The following is a 24,561-nucleotide window of genomic DNA, read 5'->3' as shown; positions in this document are numbered from 1 at the left end:
ATGCAGTCACACTCCACAAAATCTTGTTGAAATTTTTACTGTACACAGTAGACTGAACTGAGTTAACATTTTTTTAATGAGATATTTTACTGTTGTTCATTTGGTGTCTGGCTCCCGTGAGAGTGACTTGGAGATAAGGAAAGCCTGGCACAGCTTACACTGTTATTTGCTAAAATAAGGCTTTCTTTTTATTCACCCACTAGAGCAACTACTAGTGATAACGAAGATCCCAGTGAGTCTTGGCTACAGTGATGTTCAGGTCACCGCCACTGGGTGGAGGTTTCCACCACTGAGCTAAGCTGCATGTGGTTGGCAAACACAAGTATCTTTCATAGATTTCAGAGTAGCAGCCGTTTTAGTCTGTATCCGCAAAAAGAACAGGAGTACTTGTGGCACCTTATTTTATTTATTCATAGATTTGTATGACTACTCTAATTTTTGCAGAGGCTGATCAGTCTTTTGCAAAATTGTGAATCATATTCGCTAATAACACTTGATGTGGAGCTGGGAAAGGGGCCAGAAAGACTGGTCTGACTCAAACATGCTGCTACCTAACCCTCTATTTGAGCACTAGAATGTCTGCAGTAATGTAAGCATGTTAATATTCATTTTGCTTTAGATCACACAATATTCTTCCATCAATAGTTTCACACAGCTGTAAAATAACCTTTGGAGAAAGAATGTGATAATGGGCTCAACTAGAGCCATGAAGAGAGAGAGAGAGAGAGGCTGAAAACAGTATTGAATGGATGGTAACAATACCCTATAGTTCAGATATACAATTGACTTATTTTAAGTTTGTTCAGCAAAAGAATAGGCTATATATTTGCTTTTCATTTTGCCATGTTTTCTTTCTTCTTTTCTTATCACTAAAGTAAGTCTCTGGGTCATCCAGCTTTTGTTTCATGGTCTTTGCATATTGAGTTATGAGTTGTCTGCAGAAAGCCATCAGATCTGATCCTAGGTCTGCCACTGACTCACTGCCTGGCCTTGGGCAAGTCATTTAAGTCCTTTGTAAAATGGGGGTACTAATGCTGTACTAATTGTGAGGATTAGTTACTTGATGTTTCTATGACACTTAGAAGATTAGAAATACTAAGTATTTCTATACCGACAGCCCACGCTTCCCAGCAATGGACCGGTTTTGGGGGTACAGTGTGTCCACACTGCATTTCCCAAGACTCAGTTGTGACCGTCGCATACAAAGTACAGATGTTGGTTTGCAATGTATTATCTACTGTCTCTATTCATACACACAATATATTATTAACAAATTCTGCTCATCTGACTCATATAAATAAGACCATGCAATTGGAATTAACAGAACTATGGTGAGTAAGATTTTTTCCTATATACATCATAGTGTGTGTATGTACTGGTTCATGTATGCATGGTGGTAGCCAAAAGACACAATGGCTACTAGCTTGGTTACAATTTTATATTTCACAGTGAATTAAATGTTAACTAGTTCCAACCAGTAAAGTGACAATATCTGAATCAGCAGTGGTCACAATAACTAGTGCTTGAGTACAGAAAACTCCATCTTTCCTTTCTGTCCATTTATATAATGTCAGTTATTCTAGTATCTAGGCATTGCAGCACCTGGCTTCCAAAATACTCTTTGTGTATCAATAAGTTAAAACAGATATGAAGTTTACAATCTGGTTTGTTATGAAAAAGCACTGTGTTCTCTGTATAAACACAAGCCTTTGTTCCTGGGTTTCCCAAAGCTTCATAATAAGAATTTAGATTGTCAAAACTGGACAGCATGGTCTCCTATATCTATTTTTAATTTTACACCAAAAGTGGGATTTATTATATAAATTGATCACTTTAGATGTAAATAAGATCAAACCAAATGGGATTCACTTGTGCTGTGACAACAAATCCAAACTAATTCACTCTTGCAAGTGAGGTGTCTGTGATTTCACATTATTAAATAGATGTAGAAAAATTAACTTGACACTTTTTTAACTTGGGCATATAGTCTAAACAATTGCAAATCAGAGATAGGCAGCTTAATCTGAAATGAATTTCTGTCGGTTAGAAATGTTTATTCAGATAAATTGAAACTTTATTTGGTGACTGAATTGTACTTAAAATATCTACATGATTAATAGCCCCAAGTGTCCCTAGGAAATTAAATATAACATCTCATCTTTTTTGTCTGGTGTGAAATTTTGTCCAACATATCCAACTCTAACATGTATGGTCACACATTCATAATATTTAAGTGAAAATAAAAATAAATTCTATGAAAAAGCTATCAAAAAGAAAAAAAAGTAACATCTTGTCAGCAAGGGTGAAAGACATGACTTGATGATAAACACAGCAACAATTGTCTTGATATTTGTTTTCTTTTTCATAATGTCATTAATGAATCATATTCATAGAATATTATCTTGTTAAGATTATAACAAAGGGAACACCCTATACAACATTAAGAAATCTGTCACTTTCTTATAATCTATGGCTGGCTTTTTCTATATATGATTTATATTTTCCATTTTAAAAAAACTGAGAAAGGTAATCTACCTTGTCTAGAAATAGAAAACTCCACAAAAAAAATGCATTTTATGAATGTGCATTTAGTGATCCAATCTAAATACTTTACATTTGTCTTTTTTCCTGTTCAGATTAATGAATCTTGTGTGCTATTTGTTTTCAAGATATTTCCTTCAATTCGGATATACAGTACTAGGGAAAGTGGCTGAATAAAAAAAATCAGAAATGCTACATTTGTAATATGCTATAAAACTTTGCTGCTTAACTATTGTCTGCCCAAAACCACATCTTAATCACATAATGACATAACACATTAATTCTGTATTTTAGTGATTTCTTTCTATATTCTGATAGGTCTGAAACACAGTAGCCCTTCCTCATTATATGTCTAAGAACAGTCTATGTTAAAGAGTCTTCCAATGGGAATTTATATTGACCTATGGTCAGATAACAGCCATTCCATGTTTGAATCAATTGTTTGTTGAGCTATAACTGAGCACCAGGGTTTCAGCTATTTATTAGGATGATGTATTTTTAGAATGGGTCTTGTATACTGTACATATACACATACTCAGATGATCACAGGATGCCTTTTTTTGGAAGGAATATGTATGAAATTCCAAAGAGACAGATAAATAAGAAGCTAATGGGTTCATGTAAGGCCTGGTAGCCTTTAAATGAGTGTAAGTTGTGACAGAAAGCTTTACTGTTCTGTCTTTTGAATACATATTTGTTCTAGTCGCACAGAATCTAGGGTTTTCTGTTTCTATAAATCTTAAGTTAAAATTATAGCTAAATAAGATTTTTGAAATTAATTCCCAACTGTGGTAAACTTCTGTACGACTTTTAATATTTCTGTCTCATAATATTGACTTGACCTCTGCAGATCATTTCTGAATCGACATGTGTAATGCACCTACCACTTGTACTAACATTGCTAATTCTCATCTGTCTTATGAAATCATATTCATTCTTCACTTGTGTTGAAGAAGGGGAAGGAAGGTATCAGAAAAGCATCAGGTGGAGCATATATGAGGACAATGATGACAATACCTCACCATCTTTCTTACTGATGATATTGACAAGAGAGTCAGGGAGAATACCAGTGAGAGCTGAGAGGACAGAGATGATTCTCTGTCTTAGACACCTTGCTGAGAAAGATAAATTGTCCATTCCTAGACTCATCTGGCTTAGCAAGGGTGTATTACACTTTCATAATCTTCTCTGCCAGGCTGCTTGGTTCTTTGTCTATAACAGTAGAAGAAGGAATACTTATTACAAATACAAATGCAAGTGCTAATTCCATTTATATATGCAAAATTTCTCTTTAATGCCAATACAAACTAATACCCTCAATGAGATTACAAGCATATTTTGCCAAGTTGAAAGCTTCAATGCAGAATTCAGTGTCTCATTTTAATAGGATATTCCAGGCTGCATTCCTGAGAATTGTAATCAGTTTTCCTAATAATCAGCTTTTCATACAATGTCGAATTAAATAGAATCTAAAAGGTAAAAATTGATAATAGGTAAGCTCTTACCGTGCTGTATGTGAAATAAAAAGAGATAAGGAACATCCATTGTATGTGACACCAGGAGACATGTGGGGACCAAATTTTACCCTCATTTATATGAGTATCAATTTGGATAGCTCGCTTATTGCAGTTACTCTAGATTTTCACATTAGTGTAACTGAGCAAAATATGGCTCATGGTAATTAGTGAGTTTATAAAAGGTAGGAAAACAAATGGTAAAAGGCTTCTAAATATGAAATCTGACTTTGCACAAGTAGGATAACATACTGGATGTTATGATGGCACAGATTCATCTCATGTTTTAGGCTGATATAGAGCCTATTGGAAACTACGATGATGGGAAGTTTGTCAGGGGAGTTCTGATGGCATATAGCATCTACAGCTCTTCTCTCCCTGTGGTGGGACTATAAATGTCCAACACTGTCCACAAAGTTTGTGATGCTAGCCAGGGAAGGGTCATGTGTTGGGTATGCTCTGATTCAGCACATCCTCTCAGCAGGCTCTACTTGTGGGATTCCTGTGGAGATTTTAAAGTAGTCCTCCCCACCCTCCAGGAGAAATCCAATGTGTCTGAGTTTCCTGGGAACAGGCTCCATATATTGTACAGATTTTTAACATTGGTTCTTTCTTGTGTGTGAAAAAATCTCCACAAGGTCCAATCCTGTTCCTCCTGAAATCAGGGACAAAACTCATCTTGAGGGCAATAGAATAGGATCAGGTTTAGACTTATTGTTTGTGTCAGATCTTGAGTCGTGTATTGACACAAGGTGGTTTTGATTTTTGGTGGTATTTTTTGTTTGGTTGTGATGTTTTATATCAATTTTATACCAATATCATGTTAACAACCATAATGATTGTATCACAACTCTTGCAATATTTGGTGTTTTTCTTAAAGCCCCAGCTCTTGAAGTCATATGATTATGTGAGAATCTCAGATTTCATTTTAAAAAAATGGTTTCTTGCCCTTGTGGCTGCAGAAAATATCTAGAAATCCTGATTCTTACAAACTATAAAACCTGAAGCAAATAAAAAGAATCCCCCCCATCTTTTTTTTAATATCAAGATTTTTAGGGCTGTCTCGTGAGTTTTGAATGCTTAGGATTGGCAGTACTGGCAGGTTGTCTATTAGTCATCTGTACCTCCAAACAGGGCCACCCAGAGGATACAGGGGGCCTGGGGTTGGCCCCCACCACCGAATTGCCACCGAAGACCCAGCACTTCGGCCGCGGGTCCCGGGGCAGAAGGACCCCCCGCCACCAAATTGCCGACGGCGACCTGGATCGGAAGAAGCTCCGAGGGCCCGGGTCCCGCAAGAGTTTTCCAGGGCCCCTGGAGCGAGTGAAGGACCCCGCTCCACGGGCCCCGAAAAACTCTCGTGGGCCCCTCCCCCTCTGGGCAGCCCTGTCTCCAAAGATAGCAGCCTCAAAGCCTAACATTAAGGCATGCATTCATTTGCAATAGGTGTCCTCTATGATCCTTCTGCAATTTCAATTATATTTATAATATTTATCCAAAAACTTTTAATCTGAAAATGTTTCCACCTCAAATATTTAAATGTGTTTTTGTTTTTTTAGAATCAGGGCCAAAAACTCAGCTATGGATTAAGTGTCTGAGTTCTAATCCTGATGCTACCACTGACTCACCATAACATTTAGTTTGACACTGACCAAATAACTTAAGCAAGCGATCTCTTAGTCTACATCTGCACTGTAACTAGGGGTTTAATTTGCAGGTCATGTACATGTGCCCATGCTAGCTTTAATCTAGCTAGCTCACTAAAAATAGCAGTGAGAATGTGGTGGCATTGATGGGATGGTACAGAAGCCTGAACTGCTACTTTCTCACTGCTATTTTTAATGATCTAGTTAGATTAAAGCTAGTGTGGGTAAGTCTTCACAAGCTGCATATTACACCCCAAGTTGCAGTGTAGAGGTATCCTCAGTTTTCCCGGGATAAAATGGGGATAATAACTTTCATGTGCACATGGTGTACTGTGAAGGCAAATTAGTCAATGATCCCCTATTTAAATGGTAAGAATTATTACTTGGGAATTTTCTTCTATTATGTATAATAAAATTGTAGATTCCTACATCAGAAACACACACAATATTACACTAATATAGTTTTACTTATGTGGCAAATTGTTTCCCAGTCCATAAGGCCAGAGTTGAACTGGTCCGTGAATGGATCTTCAACATTGGGGAGAGCTCAGGGAGTCAATCCTACCCCCACTTTATAGCCCACCATACAATGTCCCAATAACACTGGATGCAATCACTGCACTGCTGGAGGTGATAGATTCCCCAGAGGGAATGAAGATACTAAGGGCTGGGCTTTAGCTAGCTCCCAGTCTAGTGTAGCACAGTGGTCACATTTCTCTCCCTTCTTGGAGTCATTGTGTCGATTGTGGAGACATTGTGTAGTGGGACAATTCAGCTCTTAATATTCACTTTAATTCATCTCCCCCACCCCGCACCTACCAGATTGCCTATCTTGGAATTTCCCGCCCTGTAGCTTCTGAGGTTACAATACTTTGGTATATATTTCTTATTCTTGTTTTTTGGCCAATTTTAGCCTTTAGCCTCTATCTAGTGAGTCACAATTTAGTTAATTTGTCTTCCTCTGATTTAGGGGGATGCTGTGAGCCCGTTCAGTACATAAAGGATTGCTTATCATCTAGGGCAAACTTTTATTTTACCTAGATCAGGGTTTCTCAAACAGGGATCGCCGCTTCTGTAGGGAAAGCCCCTGGCGGGCTGGGCCAGTGTGTTTACCTGCCCCGTTTGCAGGTCCAGCCGATTGCAGCTCCCACTGGCCACGGATCGCTGCTCCGGGCCAATGGAAGCTGCTGGAAGTGGCACGGGCCGAAGGACGTACTGGCCGCCGCTTCCAGCAGCTCCCATTGGCCTGGAGCAGCAATCTGCAGCCAGTGGGAGTCACGATCAGCTGGACTTGCAGACGTGGCAGGTAAACACACTGGCCCGGCCCGCCAGGGGCTTTCCCTACAGAAGCGGCGACCCTTGTTTGAGAAACCCTGACCTAGGTGAAAGATAAACTTTGATTGTTCTCAAATATATCCCCTTCTTCACATATTCCCTTTACATTCCATATCTCAGAGTCATTTCTCAATGAACAACACAGTAGGCCAGGGTTTTCCCACAGGGTCTATCTAAATTGAAAAGTTTTTAATCTTCATTTATGTGAAGACGTTATGCCATATAGTTAGGTGCCATATAACATTAAGTAAGTTTTTATTTAATGGCCTTCACCGTTGCACCTGTTGCATAATATCAGTATTTGTGATATTATGCAACGGGTTCAATGCATGTAATATTTTCACAAAGGGGTAGATGTCTGCTGCATTATATCATACTAGTGTGCATTGTAGGTCTAGCAGAGTAGCAGTTTTACAGCATTTTGGGCACTTCCTATTCTATTCCTTTGCAGTGAGACCAGTCAGATTAATTCTGGTAACTTAATTACTCTATAAAAGATTATTAAACAAGACACTCATTTATTTGTAGAAATTCTTAGGCCAAAGGCCTGGGAGAGTTTATGCTATACAAAGTTTGGAGAAATACAATTATTTGTATAATTCCCACTTTACCCAATAATGTTGTTGTTAGACTAATAACACTGGTCTACAATTTTTGAGAAGTCGTCTGCTTCAGAGATAAAATGTGCTATTTATTATGTATTTTGATGTGCTGAATTCAAATATGACAATTAAAACAACTGATTGGCTACTGTTTCTAAGATATTTAAGTTTTTACATTTTATGTCTATGTATATTGTGTAGATAGTAGAGTTTTAATCATAAATTGTAAACCTAGGTCTTTTCATGTGTTTATGGTTGCTTTACATGATAATATTTCACCTGTCCTGTTTATGTAACACTTTAAAAATAAGCAAAAGGGTTATATAACTAAAATGTATTATGAAACAAAAGGCAAAAAACTATTATGTACATAGTTTAGTCCTATTCAGTGTCTACTCAGCGCTTCTTGGCTTGTCTCTTGTATTCATTAAATGGAGTATCTCTTGTCACTGTCCAGCAATAGTCTGCAAGCATTGATGGGCTCCATTTGCCCTGATAGCGTTTCTCCATTGTTGCAATGTCCTGGTGAAATCGCTCGCCGTGCTCGTCGCTCACTGCTTCGCAGTTCGGTGGAAAAAAATCTAGATGAGAGTGCAAAAAATGCATCTTTAGTGACATGTTGCAACCAAGGCTTTTGTATGCCTTGAGGAGGTTTTCCACCAACAACCTGTAGTTGTCTGCCTTGTTGTTTCTGAGAAAATTTATTGCCACTAACTGGAAGGCTTTCCATGCCGTCTTTTCCTTGCCACGTAGTGCATGGTCAAATGCATCATCTCGAAGAAGTTCACGACTCTGAGAACCAACAAAGACACCTTCCTTTATCTGAGCTTCAATTAACCTTGGAAATTTTCCACGGAGGTACTTGAAAGCTGCTTGTGTTTTGTCAATGGCCTTGACAAAGTTCTTCATCAGACCCAGCTTGATGTGTAAGGGCGGTAACAAAATCTTCCTTGATTCATCAAGTGGTGGATGCTGAACACTTTTCCTCCCAGGCTCCAATGACTGTCAGAGTGGCCAATCTTTCTTGATGTAGTGGGAATCTCTTGCACGACTATCCCATTCTCAGAGAAAATAGCAGTACTTTGTGTATCCAGTCTGCAGACCAAGCAAGAGAGCAACAACCTTCAAATCTCCACAAAGCTGCCACTGATGTTGGTCATAGTTTATGCACCTCAAAAGTTGTTTCATGTTGTCATAGGTTTCCTTCATATGGACTGCATGACCAACTGGAATTGATGGCAAAACATTGCCATTATGCAGTAAAACAGCTTGAAGTCTCGTCTTCGATGAATCAATGAACAGTCTCCACTCATCTGGATCGTGAACGATGTTGAGGGCTGCCATCACACCATCGATGTTGTTGCAGGCTACTAGATCACTTTCCATGAAGAAGAATGGGACAAGATCCTTTTGATGGTCACGGAACATGGAAACCCTAACATCACCTGCCAGGAGATTCCACTGCTGTAGTCTGGAGCCCAACAGCTCTGCCTTACTCTTGGGTAGTTCCAAATCCCTGACAAGGTCATTCAGTTCACCTTGTGTTATGAGGTGTGGTTCAGAGGAGGAGGATGGGAGAAAATGTGGGTCCTGTGACATTGATGGTTCAGGACCAGAAGTTTCATCCTCTTCCTCTTCCTCGTCTGACTCAAGTGAGAATGATTCTGGTGCATCAGGAACCGGCAGTCCTTCTTCGTGGGGTACTGGGTGTATAGCTGATGGAATGTTTGGATAATGCACAGTCCACTTTTTCTTCTTTGACACACCTTTCCCAACTGGAGGCACCATGCAGAAGTAACAATTGCTGGTATGATCTGTTGGCTCTCTCCAAATCATTGGCACTGCAAAAGGCATAGATTTCCTTTTCCTGTTCAACCACTGGCGAAGATTTGTTGCACAAGTGTTGCAGCATATGTGTGGGGCCCACCTCTTGTCCTGATCTCCAATTTTGCAGCCAAAATAAAGGTGATAGGCTTTCTTAACCATAGTGGTTATACGGCGCTTTTGTGATGCAAAAGTCACTTCACCACAAACATAGCAGCAGTTATCAGCACTGTTCACACAAGTACGAGGCATCTCTGCTCACTTTGGCTAAACAGAAATGTGTCCCTTTGCAAAATCAAACACTGACAAATAAGAGAGCATGACACTGTATGATTTCTAGAGCTGATATAGGGCAATTTGTTCAGCAGAGTGATGTAAGCTTCGTTATGATTGCATCATCCATGACTTCTAGGAATAACATGATGCAATTCATATCACGTATGATGCAATACCAGCTTCAGATTGCATCATTCATTGTTTTGCCTAAAAAGCAAGTACTGTCCAAACCCAGTCATAGATTTATTCATAGATCCACTCAAAGATGTATTTTAGTCATTTCTGGTTTAAATTGAGATCCCTTCCCTTTATAACTCACTTATCCTCCGCTATTCCCAAGTCAAGGGTCGTATATACTGACCCAATAGCATAACTTGAAAACTAGAGCCAATCAACAATTTTAAGCATCATTTTCGTTCTCAGTGACCCAGAATTAGTAAAGTTTGACTACATTTATTTCAGAAGCATTTTGGCTGTAGAGTAGTGTAATCCATTCTTTCTCACTGTTGTGTGAAAATATATTTTATAAATTGTCTACATTGATACAAAGCTGTACATAGTGTACTATTTTTCTATTACACATTGATCTTTAAATATTTTATTGTATATGGGGTTTATTTAAAGGGTTGGTATATATTTGTGGGGGATACAAATCTTAGACTTGCAACAATTTATAAATAATCCAAATAGTCTTCAGAATTTCTAATTTTATCCTGCACTACATTCAGTGTTTTGCCAGGTCTGCAGCACATAACTCTGTGTCATTTGCCTGCAGTAAGATAATACTGATTGAGTGTTTCTTATATTGAGCCAGATGTGTCTTCCACTGAAATCAAGGGGAATTTTGCCATTGATTTCAATAGGACCGGGATCCAGCCTGTAGTAATTCCCTGATGAATGTGATCAGAACTATTGTGGCTGCAAGTGGTTCTGTGACCAAAGTCAATGATATACATAATAACAGGCTCACACTTTCCAACTCTGATTCATTTTTACTCAGAGTTTAGCTTGGATTTAGCTGATTCACACCATCAGATGTGGGCCTCAGTTCATCCTCTACAGAATGTTTAGTATAAATCTTACCATGTTGCACTGATGCTCTGAATTCCTATTCTGACTTTTCCCAAATTGACAATGATCTCTGACTCTGTCCTCTGGAAAAAGCTAGATTGCTTTTGGCATGCTAGTAAATGCATAGTATTAAGTAGCCAATTTGCTATTAACTTGGCCAGAAATGTTACATACACATTTTTAAGTGACAACCTGTAACATGAGGGCTATTGTGTTGCACCTTTTTCAGTTTAATGGATTCAATGATTATAGCTTTGTGGAGCAAATATAGTAGGTTTTTTGCCCCTTACAGCACTTTCACAAACCGGTAGTGTCTCAATACGGTATTGGGGAGTGATGGTGCTCTAGTCTGGTCAGAGGGTGAAATACTCCTTCAGTGGAAGTTGCTGTCACCCCAAGATATTTTCTATACTCATCAGCAGCACTTGCTTCCTTGTGTCTATACAGGCATGTGTGTAAGGGGTTCCCCCTTCTGTATACCACTATCAATCCATTTATTTCAATGGAATTACACCAGTGTAAAAATAGAATAAAAGAAACTGAGAGGATCCAGATGAGATGGACCTGGAGTGAGGTGTGCAAAAGAGAAGGTGCACCAGCCCTGCAGCACATTCTACTGCTCTTGGGAAGACCACAATAGTTCTGCATCTGATTGTTGTGGAGTCAAAGACAAGACATCTTTGGAGATGGGCTGGAGACAAGCATGATAGGAACTGGAGCAGCTGCCTTCACAGGTGGCAAATATTCTCACTGATACAGATACCTAAGATAATAATACTAGAAGTGACAGAAAGTAATAATATTCAGTCATGAAGTTGGACCATTGACTAACAAAGCATAGGCCTGAACTCACTACTAAAAGTGAGCAACTCCACTCATTCAGCTAAGAGAAAAAAATGTTATGTGACACATGAAAAGGTCTGTCATATTCCAGAAGAGCAGTGGGAACAAACCCACAAAAGTAACACATATTCCCTATACTTCTAATTAAGAGATAGTTTATCCTCAAACTCAAAGCAGAACATCTGGTGTTCACAGGAGTTCAAGCCAACTGTCAGGCTCAAGTTTCTAACAATCCATGCTGTCAGTGGTGTCATGAGCATAAATGCAATATAATTATAATAATAATGAGCACTATTATAGCACTTCACAGTTTCAAAGCTCTGCACAAACAATAACTAACTAATCCTCACAACATCCCAGAGTTATCCCCATTTTACAGCTGGACAGCTGAAACAATTAGCTACATTCTGTTCACAGTTACACCATGCAGTCCTTTTGAAGTTAGTGGAATCGTAGAGGTATAACTAAGAGCAGAATTTTGCCTACTAACATTAGGAACCAATGAGATTCTTTTGGTTCCATGAACTGAAGCCTTAGACTTTAAGGCCCTGATTCAGAAAAGCATCTCTATTCAGGAAGCACCTACGTGCATGCATAAGGATATACTTAAAGGTAAATGTACACTTAAGGGCCTTTGCTGAATCATGGTCTAAGAAAGTAAGTCATAGGAGCATTTCCATTAACTCATTTAGAAGAGGACTATATTTAATACTCCTTCGGGATTTGCAGTTTGTCTGAGTAGGGAGTAAGGAAAGCTGAGTAGAGCCTAGCGGGAACTGTTATACAGTAAATAGAACAGATTCATTGAATATTAACACTTTCAGCCTTTGATGTACTGTGTAAGTGTGAATTCTTTTGCTGTGTTGTGATAATTTGCATAATATGGGACAGATTGGGCCTAGACCACCTTATACGAGAGTGCAGGAAACCTAGTCCCGGGGCAAGAACAAAAGGTAATGATAGTCCCTGTGCTCTCCTGAGTCTGATAGCACCGCCAAAGTGAATGGGGAGAGAATGAGGATGAGACAGGGCAAAGGACTCATTTCTTCCCTCCACATTGGTTAGCAGAGGAGTTCAGCCATAAATGACTGCATACATCACCTTCCTAAAAGACACAGAAAGGTACAATGTCTCTAGAAGCTCCCACTACACGTAATAGAGAATCTGGTCATATATATAAAAAAGAGACATTGATTACTACATCTCTGTTGTTTGGCCATCACAAGAGTTATACAGCTGTTTCTTTACTTTCAGGATTGAGTGAATTATGTTAGGCAGTGAAAATGTCATATCAATTGTAAATCCAGTTTTCCACAAACCTAATGTAGGTTTTGAGTGTGAACATCTTTTCAGTGAACTCATTTTTGATGCTGTTAATACTAATAATAATCCTAGCAGTTTTCAGTGTATGTTGTAGAATACATTCTGCTTCTAATTACTTTGGCATGTTAAGTACTGCACTCATTGCGTTATTAATAGATTCATTATTATTAGATTATATGAAAGGATGCAGCAACAAACCTAGCAAAGAGTCCTAGAAAAGCTAACTAGAAGAAAGCTAATGATTTACACCTCAGGCCAGTTTTCGGTGATTGTTACCCAATTAATTATCTCAGTTTGTCTCAGACTAAAGAGAAAAAATGTCATGGGAAAGAAAAAGTAGAATAAATGAACTGAGGGAGTTGAAGTAAGGTTTAGAAGAAATAACCTTGAATAAAGCAGGGAGACAGCAGGAGGTGCTGTTCACTGAAATTCCATCACAGGAGTCATCTGTCAGATTGGTACTGGTCTCTTCCCAGTAAAGAAAGCTCAGTATGGCAGCAAACCTACAGTACAAAGATTTGGAATGTAAGGAATTTATTTTGACTGGTATTTAAAGTATATCATCATTAGGGCCATACCAAATTCATGGTCCATTTTGGTAATTTCACAGTCATATGATTTTAAAAATAATAAATTTAATGATTTCAGATATTTAAATCTGAAATTTCAGTGTGTTGTAGCTGTAGGGGTCCTGACCCAAAAGGGGGCAGTGGAAGTGTTGCAAGGTTATTGTAGGGGGATCGTGGTATTGACACCCTTACTTCAGCATGGCTGCTTGCAGCAGTCCTGCCTTCAGAGCTGGGCAGCCAGAGAACAGCAGCCGCTAGCCGGGAGCCCAGCTCTGAAGGCAGCGCCACCGCCAGCAGCAGCACAGAAAGATGGCATGGTATGGTATTGCCACCCTTACTTCTATGCTGCTGCTGGCAGTGCTGCCTTCAGAGCTGGGTGCCTGGCCAGCAGCTGTTGCTTTCTGGCCACCCAGCTCTGAAGGCAGTGCAGAAGTGTGGCAATACCACGGCCCTGCTACAATAACCTTGCAAAGTCCCCCTCCCCCCCACTGCCCCCTTTTGGGTTGGGACCCCCAGTTTGAGAAACGCTGGTTTGTCCTGATCTCCTCTGAGCTCTGGTCTTACTGTCCACAGCCACATCTATCTCCTGTTGGCATTATCCAGAGGTAGGCACAGATCATTTACAAATCTCAGGAAATCTGAGATTTGCTTTTGAATGATGGGAGTTGAAGCAGATTTTGCACTGGCTGATCAAGTAAAATGCCAGCCATTTCATTTTTTTAATACCTTTGTTTTAATGTAATGCTTGAAACTGCCAAGAAATGCTAAAAAGAATTCCCTGTTGAAACAGAAAAGGTTAAAGCCAAATGTGAAAAATTTCAGGGCAGGAGCATTTGTAAAGTTACATTCACCCGGAGGAGGGGACGGGGAGGGGGAGGGAGGAGCATGAGAGGGCGGGAATCATGTCTAACTTCAACATCCATAAAGTTGGCATATTTTCTAAGAAAAAAATATGAAATTACTGCTTTAATAATAATGGCTATAAGGGTTTTGAGAGGAAATACCAAGAAATAGTTAAATCTGTAAACATGCTATAGATTCTCTCACTTGTGAATTCACTGTGTGCAGTCAAAAATAAAATCACATTGTTGAAAAATCTCCTGTATTGCTTGACAGCTAGTCATATGTTCCCTTGACAACTGCTCTGGTTAATCAAGGGTGTAAATGAAGCTACTGTTTCAGTGTTCTGCAAGAGTCATTTCAAATCCTCTCTTTAATATCAACACTTTACAGATAAAGCACCTTGTTCTTTTCAGTGCTGTTTCATTAGGCACGTTTAGAGGCTTTGTATGCTATGAGGGGGAAATTAGCAAAAAGATCTAAATGTAATATCCCAATCATCTGATACAAATTGTAGAGATGCCATAAGGATTGTGCGATCCTTTCCAGAAAGGCAGACAACATCTTTTCTACATATTCTAGCTAACTGGCAGTGTGAAATCCCTATTGATAGAATCAGAAGAATATCAATTTAGTTTGTACGAGGTCAGAGGCTGTTGTTTATATGCATGACCTTTAATAGATTCTAATTTGACATTTTAATTTTGCTGGATTTGAGTGATAAACCTAAAGAAATTTGGCTGTGTTGATAACACTGTAAAAAAAAACATAATTGATGTAAACAACATTTTCCTAAATATGTTTGCACAACCACAAATGTACCATTTTTATATGATTACATTAGGTAATTATAATGCATGAATGCAGTTAGGGAAGTTGTATGTCTCTGGACCGATCCTCATCCATATTGGCAAATATGTAATCACTTTAAAATACTTTGCTATGTTTCCCTTGATATAAACTGGAAGCTGAAGCAATCATGCTATCAATTAGGGTTTAAGTTAGACTTCCCAATGACTAAAGGAGATGGGAATATGAATTTTGCATTCACGTTTTCTGCCATGTACCTTTACTGCCACCTGGTGATTTCTGCTAATAGAAAGGCACCATCAGCTCATCGCATTCCTCTGCATGCAGAGCTAACTGTCAAAGTTTAAGCTAAAACACTTGGTTGAACAAGATTATATTAGCTAACATTTGAATTAAAAATGCATCAATCTTAGCTGGCTTAAAAAGATTCCTTTTAATAACAGTTCCAAGTCCAATTTAATCCAATCCAGTACTTAATACTAACACCTATAGTTAGAGCCAGAGGCATAGAAGTTTGCTAGATAAATATTGCACTAGTTTATTAGGAATTCAATATTCAGTGCTAAGGTGATTAATCAGGATCTAACCAGTATGTAATTAGTGTGTATAATTTTTAATTTTGCATCCGTTGAAGAAATCCATAAGTCTTTGGAAAAGAAATAAACCCTTCAGGAAACCCTCTGTTTATTCTTCTTAACAATAACTTAAACAAAATCCACAGCAAATAGAACAGCATCATTAGTTGACTAATAGTCAAATTCAGAGATGAGGACTGAACACGTTCATGTTTTGAACCTATGAAAGCATATATTGTGTATCAGGCCTGTAATGTTCTGCCTACAGAAGTGGTACCTGCACATTGCTCCAGACCTACTCTAATTATTTAGAAAAATGTACAGCATGCACCCTTACACTATAATTTTCCACTATTCTGTAAAGCTTTTCATTTCATTATAAATGTGGTGGTCATGTGACACACAGAGTATTTTATGTGTTTGACAAATAAATCCTATATATCTTAGCAATCAAATTGCATACTTTTCTGTCACTCTGTCTGGAGGGGAAAATATGCTGGATTTAAATGGAATTGAAATATTCCACAGAAGTATATGAGGCAGATGCACTGAAATGCCTTCAGCAGCAAAACAAGCCATGAAGATTCAAAACTAAACTTGGTTTTATCTTCAGAATTTGAAGATGTAGATAATTAGCCATTTTCTTCTTCAAAGTTCTTAATGTGAGGCCAGTGCGGTTAATTAGAAAAATAAAGCTAAACAATGTCATGAGAATGCATCGTCATTATGAGATCAATTCTCACCTTTTCTGTTGTCACTATTTAGGCACCAATCCTCCAATGAAATACACATAAGAATCCGCTCGCATGCATGTAGTTGCAGGATTGGGGCCCTAATTTATTCTCTGAGTTCTAAGGAAAATGTTTCAACATCATTTCATGTAGTCTGATGCAGAGGTGTTTGGATGCACATATGTTATGCTGTAATACCTCAGAACAGTTCTGATGTATTTTTCTTTTACATTATAAAAACAATTTCATTATAAATATATAGTTTGTATGCCCATATTACAGTGTTTGCCATTGCAATAGTGAAGATTGAGATGCCATTTCAATACTAGTCCCCATTCTTTAGTTATTCATAATTTTCGCATACAGCTTTCTTTTGTATCATTTTGTGGTATTGTAAACATGAAAAGCATTCACTCACTCTTCCCATATGTTCTAACTGGAACTCTTGTATTAATATAACTTTAAGTAGCTAAAGAAAGAGACTTGTTTAATTGTCATTGGGAAAGGAACAAAGTTTGAAGAAAATGGGTTTAGTATTTTTCAAGTAATGTGTGGCCACGTGGATAGGGTACTAGACTGGCATGCAGGAGACAGGGGTTCCATTTCCAGCTCCATCGCTGGTGTGCTAACTGACCTTGTTTGTGTCCTTTCCCTTCTTTGTGTCCTAGCTTCTGTAAAACCAGGATAATTATACTTACCAAGTATAAGTCTGACATTACCCTGACCCGTAATCAAGAAGCAAGCACTCAAGAGGTTTCACCTGAGGAAAGCATGGGAAAGAAAGAGGTGGCACAGAATCCTGACTGGTGACTCCATAGTGAGGAATATCAAGATACCTGTGATCCAGATAAAGAAAATGAGAGTATACTGCTTCCAGAGTACCAGAACAAAAGAGTTCACAATAAGGAGACTAGATATTGTAAATAATACTGGAGAATTCCCAGTGATTGTAGTCCGAAGGGGAACAGATAATATCAGTCGGGAAAGATTTAATAAATCAGGAACCACTTCAAGGACCTGGGAAGAGCTCCAGGGCGATACAGCTGATTCTTTCGAGATCCTTCTTCAACTAAACATGCAGGAAGGAGACTGCTGATACCATACACTAAACAATTGGTTTGCTAGTTGTGTAGTGAGGAGGAGTATGTATTCATGGAAAGACAGAAATGCCTTCTATGATGACGCTATTTGAATTAGTCTCCATTGCAGCAAAAAGTGGCACCAATCCCTACATTCAAAACTCACAAGATTTAAATTAAGTAGAAGAGGGAAAGGAGAGTGTCCACTTTCACTTTTAATACACAGAGAGAGAAGGTGTGATTTTTTTTCCTAGCGGGAAAATGGGGGAATTAAATTTTCAAAAGTGCCTATGTGACTTAGGAGCCTTAGTCTCACTTTCAAAAGTGACTTTGGCACTGAGGAGTCTAAGTCAAATTGCAAATCAGTGATAAGTAGAAGATTATACAGCAGTTTTCATTCAAGTATCTCAAAGCACTTTACAAAAGTAGTAAAGTATTGTCATTTCTATTTTACAGATAGGAAAACTGATGCACAAATAGAAAAGTAAAGTGACTCATTGATTAGGGGCCTGATCATGTGCTCATTTAAGTCAATACCAAAGCTACTATTAACTTCAGTAGTGAAAGTTCAGACCCTAAATGGAAAATACATGCTATGCTACATGGGAATAGGTGTACTAGTTTGTTTTAAATAACTAACCTAAAACTTCATCCATCCCTTGAACCACACTGGAGAAAAATAGCTTAAAGTTCAAAACATTTCAGTCAGCTGCAAATGCCTATTGACCTGCTCCACATTTATTTAGCCACCATGGTAGAAGATCTGTCAGTCTGTGTGTTAAAACTGCACAAGAGATGTAATTTTCATGGTTTTCAGAAATTCTGTTGTGAAATATGTACAGCTATCTCATTTAAGGGTCTGAATCTGCAAACTTTATCATGCTAAGTAGTACTGACACTTGTCCTCTTGACCTGTTGGTAAGACTTTAATATGCTTTCCAAACTTCATCATTTGAAAGGGATGCATTACACTCTTTCAATTTAAACTGCATGCAAATTCAAGATGGAACAGGATGCAAGCGGTGGGGGCGGTACTTCTGCTGAATTAACAGAACTCGCTTTTAAACAAGCTATCCGCTAATTTTCTTACATTCTGTCATTACTGTAATACGTGTTGGAATGAAAATTAATATATTTGACTGTCATCTTACAGGAATGAATCTGTATTATTGATAATGTACACAGAATTTCATCATGTAAAATATACTTGAAAAATTCTCAATAGCTTATTGAATGTTCCTAACAAGTACTTTGCAAATTCCCTTAGCCTTATATTCTTCTTTATCTCTGAAGCTCAGTACTGGAGTTACATTAACAGCATGCTTCCTGAGTAGCGATAACTATATCACAGTGTAATCTAGCTGCTCAGAGGTATGCATCCTTTCATTTCTTATTCCATTTCTATTTCCCCTGTAGGCCAGGAAAGGGAAATTTACACCTAGGGAGTTCAGCATCATTCAGCATTGATGTTACTTGTCCAACAATCCTCCACACTAGGGAGACCATATGTCAACCACAGTTAGCGCTTACAATTTATCAGTACCCACTTAAACATGTAAAGATCTCTTTTTCCTCTGTCTTTTGTATAAGCATTTCAATCACAGGTGTCAAAAACACTCCGAAGGCAAATGAAAGAAGGACATTAAAAAAGAAACGCACATCTTTTGTCCCTCTTAGTCTATACGGTCAGAAAACTGCTGGTGGTATTATTGCCCAGAGAGGGTCATCTTTGATGGAGGCAAAGCATCTTTTTCACTCTGCCTTTGCTGAGTGAGGTTCAAACACTGCTGTCAACAGCATAAACAATAACGAGATCTTCCGTTTCTTTCCAGCTATATGTTGCCTGTTGGCAGTCCTGGAGGTTATTGTATGATTAAAATGGCTGCAGATGGAAATCCTCCTGTACAACACAGAGTCTCTCTGACAAATCCTGTGTCTCAGGTGAGCCTGCAAAACATAATATACAAAATGTAGCTACTTGCTTAAATTATTTCACCAATATATACACTTTAATTATTCTCATAGGAGATTGTCAGTATTAACTATTATTTATTAATCTTGTCTTTTCAGTTACTCATGCAAAACTGATTGACTTGAAATATCCATTTATGAATTCATTTTAGTCTTCCTTATGGGACAGCATGTAATTCTTCTGCAGAGCCAACTCTACGTATTCTGTCTATACATCTTTTTACTATAAGCATCCACAATTCTAATTTTCACTGACTTCTTCAAATTCCTTGTACTCTGTTGGAAACACCCAGCTCTCCATTCCACCTGGTGGAGAGCTCCCAGCAGCCCCCACCCTATTAACTTGTTCCCACCACTGTTGTGGGAGAACTCCATGGCCTTTCCTTCACAGAAAAGTTGAATGTATTGAAAAAAGTGGTTGTCTCCTCACTGTGCAAGATTTTAGGAGCCCAGCCCCTCTTGAATGATTACCTGCACTGGGCACCTGCCACCAGTAGACAGCAGTCATTTGCTTGGTTTGCTCCCCCAGTCTCTGCAAAATTCCCAGATTGTTAATGGTTCCTTCTCTAATACCAGCCAGAATTATATTCCCTGAATAACTCAGGTTATGCAATATGCAATTTCAGGATGGACAATCACCAAATTTCCCCTCATTTAACCACCCCTCCCCCATCACACCACACACACACACACATAGGTCAGTGATTTCAGCCCCTGGGAAAGTTATGAACTCCCCCCACCTTCTTACTGTCCAGCTCCTAGCTCTCAGGGCAGGAGCCAGAGAGTACAACCACCCTGCCACTCCAGGGCCTATTTGTACAATGCTTGCCCTAGGAGAACCCTATAGGCAGTCCAGTTTCAGGGACTCCCCACAAGCTAACTGTGTAGGGACCCTCTGGCCACCCACAGGTCAATGACTCCAGCCCCATGGAAAGTTCCTGCCTCTCTACTTCTCCTTCCTGCCCTTTGCAGGGGGTGGGAATGAGCTCAGCCAGGGTATCAACCACCCTGCCCACCCAAGGCCCTCTCACCACCCCCAGCCAAGAAGAAGCCTCTTATGGGAGAAAAACACGTGAACTCACTGTCTTCCCCTTCTGCTTCTGCCTAGGGCAAGCAGGGTTCATGTCACTTCTGTAGGGTGACCAGATACCAAGTGTGAAAAATCAGGACGGGGTGGGGGATAATAGGCACCTATATAAGGCAAAGCCCCAAATTTTGGGCTGTCTCTATAAATGGAGACATCGGGTCACCTCTGCAAGGCAAAAGCTCTGAGTCTTGTTGTGGGTTAAAGACACAGTCTCTACGGGATGATTTTCAGCTTGTCCTTTCTAGGACCCTGTTGTCACCCAAATAGTCGTGGGATCCCCTATACTGTAGGGGGCACATGGCTACATGTAACTGTGACAGGTTCCTCTGCTGCCTTTCTCCTTCCTGGCCCAGAATGTCATCCGCAGGCAGGGGAAAGAGCTTATAAGTCCTCCCCTTGAGTGTGCAGAAACCAGTAGGCTTATACTGCACCCATCTCTCTAACCAATCAGCCACAGAACCCCACTCTTCCCCACCTCAAGACCACAAGGAGGCTGAGTGCTCACAAGGAGGAGTACTATCTTTAAAGTGGCCAAGAGTTTTCTTTCGCAGACAGTGCCTCCCCATCACTCAGACTGCAAAGGGATGGGGCATTTTAAAATTAATGTTTGGAAAGTCCTTACATTAAGCTTGTTATCTTATTAACAAGACTTATGTGAATTCCGAGAGCACACTGCTTTAAAAATGTCCCTCATCTGGGTCAATTTTGCCTCAGAACTGGACCTTTCTACAGCAGAAGCAGATATTATGTTAAACTGGACTAAATTTGAGTGACTACAGTTTTGTGATTAAAATGATTGACCCTAGACACTGAACAGAATGTACTGAGCTCATTTTATTGTGCATTGTGTCTGACCATATGGACTAGTCCTGCAAAATGACCACAATAAAAACATGATGATATAGCCAGCAGGTTACCATTTCTTTTATATATTGTACTTGTCTACCTTCCAGGGTCAAATGCCTTGCTTAATTCTTACAACAGACTTGCTAGAAGGAAACAATATCTGTCTGCAAATACTATTTTAAAAGACTTGTCCAAAACTATGCTGAATTATGTCTTTCTTTGTTGAGGGGAGAGCGGCATGTGATATGGAATGAAGCTGACAAGTGGTGGGCTAATGTCTCTGAATTCTTTTCACATGCGAAATCCGATTTAATTTTAACTGTGCTCCAGGAGACTTATCATTTCCCTTCGTCTCTGAACAAAAGGCACTGTAGGCAGAGGAATACAGGCAGGTATTCATGTTTATTGAATATCCAAATTTCACTTGAGATAATCCGTCAGCATAGCCCAAGTTGTGATAAAAATCAACAGGAAGAAGTAAAACAAAATGATATGACTCATGAATAAAGCTAAGATTTAGTCACGGATATTTTTAGTAAAAGTCGAGTACAGGTCACAGGCAATAACCAAAAATTCACAGCCTGTGCCCTGTCCATGACTTTTACTATATAAATATCCCAGACTAAAATACTTAGCAGCTCCTGTGGGCCCGGGCACTGCTGCTCTGGGTGGCCCCAGGACACCGCTGCTGTGGGGATCTGGGGGCTGACTGCTAGCCCCTGCACTGGTCACAGGCTCTGACTGCCCCCAGGCCCCCTGCCCAAGGCCCTGGGGCCCGCTGCTCAGGTGCCACCCGGGCACTCCCTGCAGCCCACCGTCCAGGGGCTTGGGCACTCCCCGGGGCCAGCCGCCCTGGCACTGCCACTTCAGTGCTTCCCCTGTGCTAGTTGCCCAAGCAGTGGCCAGTGCAGCTGGCCCTGGGGTAGCCTCCAGGACCGCTGCTCAGGGGCTCCCTGGGCTGCCCCCGGGACCATTTCTCAGGTGCTCCCTGGAGCCAGCCACTCCAGCAGCACTCGGGGTCTGGCCACGGGGTGCCCAAGCTGCTCTGCTCTGCTCTGCTCTGGCGGCCCTGGGATCAGCCGCACCAGCCATTGCAGCTGTGAAAGTCACAGAGATCGCAGAAAGTCACAGAATCCATGACTTTGAGACCTCCGTGACAGAATCACAGCCTTACTCATGAATTGTGGATCCACCAGTGTGCTGCTGCCCTTCTTGTATTCCTAGCTTCTTACAGTTATTAGTTCCTAGATGCTATAGTGATTGGCATCTTAAAAAGCATATGATAAATTGACTTTCCCTTTGAAACACATTGTGGTGTATTTATTTTTCTCTTAATTTATGCAAGCACTTTCCATTTGTATTAGTGGGTATTGTACGTGTATGTGCTCCATAAAATGACAAATAAGCTGCACTAATGTAATCTTATAAATTATTATTTTTCTTGCATGAATAAATATGGAAACAGAGTAATCCTATGAATTTTCCATAGAGTGCAAGGTTGTGTGACAGGTACGGTGTCCACTGTATAGTCAGCTGAGGGCAGCATGTGTTTGGTGTACATATGAGTAGGGTCAGAGGGAATAAGAATCAACTGAAAAAACTGATTCAGCCCAATAAGCTTTAAGGGGGTTGTTCTATTTTTAAATTTAAATTGGTTACAAACTGATCTCAAAAGGTTCAGAGTCGTCCAAAGCCTCCCAACTTTTGAAAGGCCTCTTCCCAGGAACTCTTCATCAACCCTATTTCTAACTGCGACCCTCACTGTGTGCAGATGCTCTCTGTCTTTTCAGTTTGAGGGATCAGTGAATGTTCACCTCAATTCTTACTTTATCTGAATTAATTTGGTCACACCTAAATAAAATCAATATTCAAAAAGGTGCCTACATTTGTACAAGTGACTAATAATTTGGGGTTCATCCATTTTTGGCTACCCCACTTGAGACTCCATTAAGGAGCCTGATTTTTGGAAAGTGCAGAGCACCCTCCTTCTGAACATCAGGATACTTTTAAAGTGCCTCTCCTTGTGCACCGAAAACTCGAGACAAACAAAATCACTAGTCACAGCTTGTGAAAATGTAGGCCAGGGACCAGAGGCTTTTTTTTTAACTATTTTTTTTTACTGAAGTTCCCTATTTCAACAGCTTTCTCCCCTCCTTTTCACTTAATTCCTTTTTTCCCTCCTGCTCAAATCCTGTTCAGAGTACTTCAAGAGACTATTAAAAGTTAACATTTTTTTTAAAAAGTAACTCTTTTTGAAAAAGGGATTCTTATAGCGACATAAGAATGGCTTGAGGGATCTCCTCACTGTATCTGAAAACAATCTAGCTAGACAATTGCCAGTGCTCAGTAGTAAAGTCATAAAATCATCACAGTGCATTTAATTGTGCAATATTATTCTATGGGCAGGTGCATTTCTCCTCATTGCAAAAGAGATTTCCAAGAGCCCTCTGGCATTTGTCTAAATTCACTATTTCTTTAAGGATTCAGCTCATTGTCTTTGTGCCTTGCAGACTTAGGGTTAATGATAATCCAATAGTAATTTATGAATTTGTATCATTAGCTTATAGTATCATGAGCTACTTGCTATGAGTATCTTATTGTTATTCCTTAATGAGACATAGACACTTCACACAGAGTCAGACAACAGTTGTAATAAGCCTTTTGTTGATGGTTTTTCTTGGGACTCTGCAGAGCACCTTTGGATCAATGTTCCTTGGAAATGTCCCTGCTCAAGCTCAGGTCCACCAGAGTGCAGGGCGGATTCAGGGCTACAAAGGCTGCATTAGGGAGTTTCAAGTGAACAACAAAGAACTATTTATCATCGACGAGGCCCTAGGTGGGAGGAACATTGAGAACTGCAATGTCCCTGTCTGTGATTATCATCCATGTCGCAATGGCGGTACCTGCACCAGGTAGGCATCAATTTTTGTGATCCCTCATTTACACTATCTGGCTGATAATATCATCTCTGACATTAAACCATCAGAACAGTCTGTGTAATAAACAAGCAATGCCTGGATCTGTTATCTGTATGACACTGAATTAAAAATGTGGGTGCTTCTTGTTTACCCAGAGAGA

General features: G+C 39.6%; 1 protein-coding gene across 1 annotated transcript in view; it reads left to right on the top strand.

Annotated features, from left to right (window-relative positions):
- LOC123366634 (protein eyes shut homolog) overlaps positions 1 to 24,561 on the top strand; it is a 335,154-nt gene that overhangs the window by 222,626 nt on the left and 87,967 nt on the right. Inside the window, exons 6-7 of the mRNA XM_045010281.1 lie at positions 19,412 to 19,520; positions 24,175 to 24,395. Of these exons, the coding sequence (XP_044866216.1) occupies positions 19,412 to 19,520; positions 24,175 to 24,395 (330 nt within the window). The remainder of the gene's footprint in view (positions 1 to 19,411; positions 19,521 to 24,174; positions 24,396 to 24,561) is intronic.

Source organism: Mauremys mutica, chromosome 3 (assembly GCF_020497125.1).
Source record: "Mauremys mutica isolate MM-2020 ecotype Southern chromosome 3, ASM2049712v1, whole genome shotgun sequence".
NCBI classification, from domain to species: domain Eukaryota; kingdom Metazoa; phylum Chordata; order Testudines; family Geoemydidae; genus Mauremys; species Mauremys mutica.
Note: the sequence above shows the minus strand (reverse complement) of the source record. Positions and strands in the feature narration are given on the sequence as shown.